The 8,337-nt window shown below is 46.5% G+C and overlaps 1 protein-coding gene across 1 annotated transcript in view; it reads right to left on the minus strand.

The window, feature by feature from the left end:
* BLMH (bleomycin hydrolase) overlaps positions 1–8,132 on the minus strand; it is a 32,350-nt gene extending 24,218 nt beyond the window's left edge. Inside the window, exons 1-4 of the mRNA XM_065418133.1 lie at positions 8,047–8,132; positions 7,462–7,659; positions 5,401–5,510; positions 4,537–4,678 (exon numbers count right to left, since the gene is read on the minus strand). Coding sequence (XP_065274205.1) covers positions 4,537–4,678; positions 5,401–5,510; positions 7,462–7,659; positions 8,047–8,059 — 463 coding nt within the window. The 5' untranslated portion in view covers positions 8,060–8,132. The remainder of the gene's footprint in view (positions 1–4,536; positions 4,679–5,400; positions 5,511–7,461; positions 7,660–8,046) is intronic.
* Between the last annotated feature and the right edge of the window lie 205 nt (positions 8,133–8,337).

Consider the following 8,337-nt stretch of genomic DNA (forward strand, 5'->3'; position numbering starts at 1 on the left):
CCAAAGGTTATGTTTTTTGTCTGGGTCTTCCTCTGTCTTTGTTAAGTATAAATTCAACTGGGTTCCCCATAAAGATAGAATCCTTCAGTGATCAGACATGATAATCTCCCATTTGTAAACCTTAAATAACATTAATTAGTTGAGGAGAAACAGAAGCTCTTTCACAAGGAATTTGACTCTTCTTAGATTAAGCTACCAAACCAGTTTGCTAAAAATGTCAACCCCTTATGTGCTATTCCATGTATTTGGTCTTAAGGTGAAGTGAACAACTTCCTAACCTTCTCTTCTCCATGGCAACAGAAAAGGTGCTTTATCCTCAAAGTTCTGAGATGTAGCTTTGTCGTTGCTAATAGAGAGTAGTACCAGGTAGGGTAATTAATATTTACATTGTGGTAGCACTCAGCAGCTCCACTGTTCTAGGTGCTGCAAGAACAAAAGTACACAGTCCCTGGATATGCAGCATACACTCCAAGTCTCCTTTCTGCAGTAAATCTTTGCAAGATGATTAGGCAAGAAAGGGCAGGTAAAGGCAGTGACAGCATTCCAGAAAACAAAACCCTTGTGTGCAGTTTGTGCTCATTTTAACCGCTCATTACCCTACAAGCTTATTGCACCAGTGCATAGTCCACATGAAGTCAAGCAACCTCTGAATCCACCTATGTGAATTCAACTGTATCTTGATTCATTTTTTGCTTAAAGAACAGCCCTACCCTGAGCAGCAGCCTTGTAAAGCTGGCACGGAGGCGTTCCATATTCATTTTGTCTCATTCCATATCCCATTTGCTCAGCTTGCAAGAACATTTTTCCTGCTAGCCCTACAGACATCCTGGGCTCTGACAGCCAATATGGGTTTTTACCTTGTGCACCGGTAACATTATGCACAGGTGTAAGTGAAGGCAATTCCATTTTCTCTGGATTATGACCACTCACTGAAGTAAGGGAGTCGCCCATTTTCATAATGAGGAGACAATCAGGTTGCACGGGTGTGGCTGAGGGCCCCATTTGGCCTGGTACAACCATAGGCTGTGCACAATAAGGAGAGATCCCAGAGTTCAGGGTGAGTTTATAGGGACAACTGTTAGACATTTTTACCAACGAATGTTGAGCAAATCTGTTACGAGAGAGAGGGGCTGTTAGCCCAGCATTCTGCAACGGGGCCCCTTGGCTTTGGAACTCACTTCTTTTGGGCATAACAGGCCACCTTTGTTAACCTCTGGGGCATGCTACACACCTTGTATTTCATACGGAGATGGGAGAGGGACGCTGGGGAGTTTAATATTTGTTGCCCCATTTATGTTGTTTCTTAACTATTGTGATGCAAGAGTAATTTACAGAGTCTGTTTAACAACAAGTGTCTTGTTGAGGGTGTCTAGAACCTGGGATGAGTTCCCTTTTGCATAGTGGAGTAGAAGTTTAAATAAGTTTGAGATGGAAGACAGTGAGGATATGAATATCCACATGCGTTTTCTGTTTTAATCCACATACAAGAACTCATCCCCCCGTGACGCTCCCCATTAAACGTTGGCACGATGCCTGCAGGAAGACTGTCATAAGTTTCTGGGTATGCTTCGTGTATTAAGAGTTAAACTACTAAATTAGTGTATAATTAAGTGGATAAATTTGTGGTTTCTACAGCCAGTGTTTATATTCTAAAGAAAGTTAGAACTGGTTAAGTCGGATTCCGCTCCCTGATTTTAGCTAGTCAAAACTGTAAGAAGGGAGGTAATGAGAGGTTAGCCCAACGCTTTTAAGTAGATTACATTTGTAGTTTGTTGCAGTCAAGTGTTTAAGGGGACATAAATTGACACCTCAACTATGGCAAAACTAAAGGAAAGCATATAAAGGCAAGTGAATCTTGGACTCAAGACGTGGTTCTTAGTACTCATAGTACTATGTTTTTTAATTTGGGGTATACATTTAAGTTGAGCCTCTATTATGGGGTCTTTTAAAAAATTTCCATGCAGCTTGCAGGGATTTCACTGTTGGCGCTGTACTTTTTAATTTCGGTTTCACTAACCTCCTCATTTTTGTGTAGTTCCCCTTTCTGAAATTAAACGCTACAGTGTTGGGCTGCTGTGGTGTTTTCCCCACCACAGGGATGTTAAATTTAATTATATTATGGTCACTATTACCAAGAGATCCAGCTATAGTCACCTCTTGGACCAGATCCTGTGCTGCACCTAGGACTAAATCAAGAATTGCCTCTGCTCTCGTGGGTTCCAGGGCTAGGTGCTCCAAGAAGCCGTCATTTAAGGTGTCAAGAAACTTTATCTCTGCATCCCATCCTGAGGTGACATGTACCCAGTCAATATGGGGATAGTTGAAATCCCCCATTATTATTGTGTTTTTTGTTTTTATAGCCTCTGTAATCTCCCTGAGCATTTCACAGTCACTATGACTGGCCAGGTGATCAGTAATATATCCCTACTGCTATATTCCTATTATCCAAGCATGGAATTACTATCCGTAGAGATTCTTTGGTACAGTTTGATTCACTTAAATTTTTTCACTTCATTTGATTCTACACTTTCTTTCACATATAGCGCCACTCCCCCACCAGCACAACCTGTTCGGTCCTTCCGATATATTTTGTACCCTGGTATTACTGTGTCCCATTGATTATCCTCATTCCACCAAGTTTCTGTGATGCCGATTAGATCAATATCCTCATTTAATACGAGGCACTCTAGTTCACCTATATTATCTAGACTTCTAGCATTTGTATATAAGCACTTTAAAAACTTGTCACTTTTTAGCTGTCTCCCATTACATGATATAATTGAATGGGACTTTCATTTGACTGTTTCTCATCAGATCCTACCTGTATTTTATCATCTTCCATCTTCTCCTCTTTACTAGGACAGAGAATCTCCATTAATAGATCCTCCCATAAGGGATGCCTCTGTTCAAGCCACGTGCTCCTCTGCGCCTGTCGGCTTTCCCCCAGCCCTTAGTTTAAAAACTGCTCTACGATCTTTTTAATTTTAAGTGCCAGCAATCTGGTTCCATTTTGGTTTAGGTGGAGCCCATCCTTCCTGTATAGGCTCCCCCTTTCCCAAAAGTTTCCCCAGTTCCTAATAAATCTAAACCCCTCCTCCCTACTCCATTGTCTCATCCACGCATTGAGACCCTGCAGTTCTGCCTGTCTAACTGGCCCTGTGCATGGAACTGGGAGCATCTCAGAGAATGCTCCCATGGAGGTCCTGGACTTCAATCTCTTACCTAGCAGCCTAAATTTGGCCTCCAGGACCCCTCTCCGATCCTTCCCTATGTCACTGATACCTACATGTACCATGACCACCGGCTCCTCCTCCGCACTACACATAAGTCTGTCTAAATGTCTCGAGAGATCTGCAACCTTTGCACCAGGCAGGCAAGTCACCATGTGGTTCTCCCGGTCATCGCAAACCCAGCTATCTATGTTTCGAATGATCAAATCGCCCATAACGAATACGTGTCTCTTCCTAATAACTGGGGTTCCCTCCCCCAGAGAGGTATCCTCAGTGTGAGATGATACCACGATATCATCTGGAATGAGGGTCCCAACTATGGGATTGTTTCCCTCTGATCCAGTTGGATGTTCTCCTTCTCGGAGACTTTCATCCTCCTCAACAGCCCAGAGGCTGCCAGATAAGGGGTGGGACTGTTCTATTCTGTCCCGGAAAGTCTTATCTATGTACCTCTGTCTCCCTTAGCTCCTCCAGTTCAGCCACTCTGATCTCCAAAACCCGTACACAGTCTCTGAGGGCCAGGAGCTCCTTGCACCAAATGCACACGTACGCCACCTGCCCATAGGGCAAGTAATCATACATGCTGCATTGGGTGTAATAAACTTGATAGCCCCCACTTTGTTGCTGGACTTCTGCCTGCATTCTCTTTTTACTCCTGCAGTTCATTCCTTTGTTGATGTTTTGTTTTTAATCGGGGTATTTTTGGCTTTAAGTTTAAAGAATGTTAAGTATCTAGCACCCCTCAGACTTCCCCTCCAAACTGCTGTTAGCTGCTCCTGTTCACTAGCTCCTCTGGTTGCTTAGAAGGAGTTGTATTAATTCCAAAATAGGTTTTGAAAGGAGAGGGAGGAAGGCTGCAGCATGGAGAAACCAACACAGGAAAGTTCTGTTCATCTTTCAGTTTGAGGCCTTATTTGTTACATCTGATTAGTACCCGTAACCAACAATTGATTTAGCATTGGCAGCCTTTATGCAAGTTGTTTCAATCAAGCAAGAGAACCACTTAGAGTGTTACGTAATCACACCAGACACACAGCAAATGAGTTGTGTGGGAATTCTGTTACTATCTTAAATGGATTATTTGTCCTTTACTATGACTGGATTGCTGTGATTAGTGGAACTACAAATAAATACTACTCATTAAAGTTTTCTACAATGTGCAGCACTGTACAATCTACGATGCCTGTAGGACGTTAGGCTATCAGCATAAAAATAATACACGGCTGTAAACATTAGTTACTTCACTCCTGATCTTTCAGGCATGAGTAGAGTTTCTGGAAGCCCTTTCAGTCACCATTTCTCTTACCAATAATATTAACCAGCATATCCCACTGTCCTCCATCATTGGTGGGGTTGGAAAGCAGGAACTGTGTCAGCCGGTCTTCTACAGGCTCATTTTTCTGAGCCGTTTCCACAAAGGCATTTAAAAAATAGTAGCAGCGTTCGATCTGGAACAGAACAGATAGGGTAACTTAATCTTTGCTTGCAACATGCCATATGTTACTTCATTCCTGGGTGTATGCGCTTCTTTGCAAATCTCACTGGGAAAAACATAAATCTATGCGGTCCTGTTCCATTCCATGTTCTTACCATCTCTGCAACTCTAGATATCATTCTGTAGGCATATTTCTATTACTTGTTCTCTCTCGTAAACCTTTAGTTTGTGTGGAGGGATAAGAGTGAAAGCGAGTTAGTATATGGGGGGAAATAGAAAATGCTAGATGAAGCCTCTCTCAGTTACTAGTAGTAGCTGCTCTTAAACAGCCACTGTTGGAAATAAACAAGTGAATTAGCTTCCAGCAGTGTGTCACAGGGACAAGAATAAGGCAGCTTTAGTGGAAACCAGTGTTGTTCCTACCAAGCCTCCTACCCGGATCCTTGAGAGGACTTAGGCCTCTTGAAACAAAAAAATGCTACTCTTCCGAACAAATTATTTAACCCCTCCCCACCACCACCATCATTTTCTCCTCCATCCAGAAATGTTTGCTCTCCACCCCCCCCCCAATCTAAAAATTGTGTTTGTAAAGGACTTCCGAAGACTGCTTTCAGTGTTTCTCCTTGGCACCTTAGGAAAAGCTTGAACACCCGTATAGAGGGAAATCAGACTGCCAATGTTGTTTGCATAGGTAAAACGTCCTATAAGAAGAGTCTATGGCCGGTACTACTGTACCTTATCCCAGTAGAAGAGATATGCTTGGCTAAACTCAAACTCTTCAATGTTAAACTTCTTCATGACAGGAAGACGCATCACATTCAGACATGAAAAGATCCAGCATCTCCCTGAAAGGGAACAAGAATTAAACTGTCCAGCTCTATGAAGATTTGCACAGGCTACATTTAAACACAAGATTTATATGGGCTGTTCAGTCTCACTCTTTTACAGTATTTAAAAAAAAATAAAAAATTCACACACACACACTCCCCCTCCCCCCCACGATCAAGTGGCCAAACAAGCAAAGAGGGAACTTGGCATCCCAGATCCTGACTTCTACCCCAGGCTCTGCCAGTGACTCCCATCTGATCTATGAAAAACCTTATTGAGTTTAAGTATCTTTGGTGTCCTTTATATTAAATTAATGGTTTATGTATTATTGTGGGACTGGACGATCAAAGGACTATACTGAACAATATGGCAGACAAGAATGGACTTTTAGACAAAGCGTCGAGTGGCTTGCCTGGGGAATCTCTAGGAGGAGATGAATGCAAATTCTCACGTCCGGTTATGCAACAAACCTAGCCTTTTGAAGTTATGCCCTAAGAGAGAACCACTGGGTGCTGATCATCTGTTCTCAGAATCAGAAGATCAAAGGCCCAAGCTGTATAAAGGAAAGATTGACCTAGTCACAGAGGTGCTAGTGCTGAGCTAAAGCAGTTATGGCCTTGTAGCCACAGGAAATCCCCTTTGTGGGATTTGAAGGGCTGACTCCTATCAGAGCCCTTGTTGGAGGGTGGGTGCTCTCTGCCCAAGAGAGATGATGATGCCAGCAACGGACCATAGAGGAGGAATACAGGTGCAGATGCCCTGAAATATGACGGTCACTTTATTTCTCTTTATCTCAGTTTCCCTAGCTATAAAATATACAATAAATATCTATTCATAGGGAATGTTGAAAGGATTTTTTAAGGACCGTGGCTCCGCATGACTCCCGGAAGCAGCGGCATGTCCTCCCTCCAGCTCCTTCATGTAGGGGCAGCCAGGGGACTCCGCACGCTGCCCCCGCCCCAAGCGCCACCTCCGAAGCTCCCATTGGCCATGGTTCCCGGCCAATGGGAGCTGCAGGGCAGCACCTGCGGATGGGGCAGCGCACAGAGCTGCCTAGCTGTGCATCCATGTAGGAGCTGGAAGGGGGACATGCCGCTGCTTCCAGGAGCTGTTTGAGGTAAACTCTGCATGGAGCCTGCACCCCTCACCCCTTCCTGTGCCCCAATCCCCTGCCCTGATTCCCCCTCCCACCCTCTGAACCCCTCGATCCCAGCCTGGAGCACCCTCCTGCACCCCAAAACCCCCTCATCCCCAGCCCCATCCCAGAGCCTGCACCCCCAGCCGGAGTCCTCATCCCCTCCTACACGCCAATCCCCAATTTTCTGAGCATTCATGGCCCAGAATGTCAATTTCCATACACAGATGTGGCCCTCAGGCCAAAAAGTTTGCCCACCCCTGATCTAGAACCTTTGCGTGGGGGGAAGCTATGGTTCTGAAGAACTTTTCTCTGTCTGCTAAATCCATTGTAGGTTGAGTGACAGCTTAAAAATATATCCGTGATTATCAACCTTCAAATGTTAAAAACAAATTACTATCTACTGTCTTAAACCAGGAGACTTTAAAACTGTCACAGGTCCAGTGACTGAGCAAGGCTTTTTTGGCACTGCTCCAAGACCACACCAAATTTCAGACCTCAGACCAATGTCATTTCCAAACTATGGAAGAGTGTCATTTCTCTCCGAGTTCTCTGTTTGAGTAATTTCAACCTCAAAGGGCTTCGTATGTCAGTCACTATTTCCACAAGCATAAGGAGCAGACGTGATACAGTATGAACTCAGAAATAGCAAGAACTCTTCCAGGTGATGTTTCATAATGAGAAGGCAGTTTAAATCATAGCACCAGCCATCCACTGTAAGTGTAACTTGGTTCATAGATTTATGCTGCCATAGTTAATAAAGGTTTTGCTTTACGATCAGTCAAGGAACAGCCTATCTGAGAAGTCTGGGGCTTGCAGAGACTTTCCCTTACCTGAGTTTTTCTGGTTAGTGACTGGCTTGCCTTCTACAGGCACGGTATGCTGGAACACGTGCACTGTCTCCTGCACCACTTGCCGGTCGACACACACCTCCAGGGGGTCACTAGTGGTTGCAACATTTCGGGCAAGCAAGAACTGCGGCTCTGACGCCAGTTTTTTGGTGAAAGCCGCGATCTTTTCCAAGCTGAGCCCTGCCGAGCAAAGCAGCGCACGTCGCATCACAAGCCGAGCGGGGCAGCCCTGGCATGTGCGGTCAGAGCCCCAAGGGGTCACCCCCTCAGAGCACGGAAACCGCTAACAAGGTACCCGGGGAACGTCCCTGCTGAGGGCACCCAAGAGGAGCCCAGGGCCAGACACCAGCCGGTCAAGCTCCGCCTGCAGCTGGGAGCCCCCGCGGTGCGGGTCCCCCCCACCCAGGGTCCCCCCACCCTCCGGGTACCGGTGTCCCCGCCCCCGCGCCCCCCTGCATGTCCCCCCGCCCTCCGGGTACCGGTGCCCCCGGGTCCCCCTGCCTTGTGACCCTCCTCTCCCAGCAGGGGCAGCCACCGCTCCCAGCGGCCGGCTCCGGTCTCCCTTACCCGGGGCGTTCATGGCAGGATCGGTGGCGGCGGGTTCCGGGCAGAAGCGGGCCGGCCGCGGGGACTGAAGGGGCTCTTATAGCCCCGGCACCGGAAGTAGGAAGTGCAGCCAAAGCCGGCGAGGGGGCGGGAGGACGGCGCGAGGAGAGGGACATTCCAGCCGCTGGCGTTGCGCAGGCTCCCGAAGCAGGCGGGGCCCCCGCGAGGCTCCTCCCCTGTGCCAGCCCTGGCTTGCTCTTAAAGGGGCCGCGCCCAGCACCACCCGACCCGCAGCTCAGTTTGTACGGGGGG

The sequence above is a fragment of the Emys orbicularis genome, chromosome 17 (genome assembly GCF_028017835.1).
Source record: "Emys orbicularis isolate rEmyOrb1 chromosome 17, rEmyOrb1.hap1, whole genome shotgun sequence".
In the NCBI taxonomy this organism is placed as follows: domain Eukaryota; kingdom Metazoa; phylum Chordata; order Testudines; family Emydidae; genus Emys; species Emys orbicularis.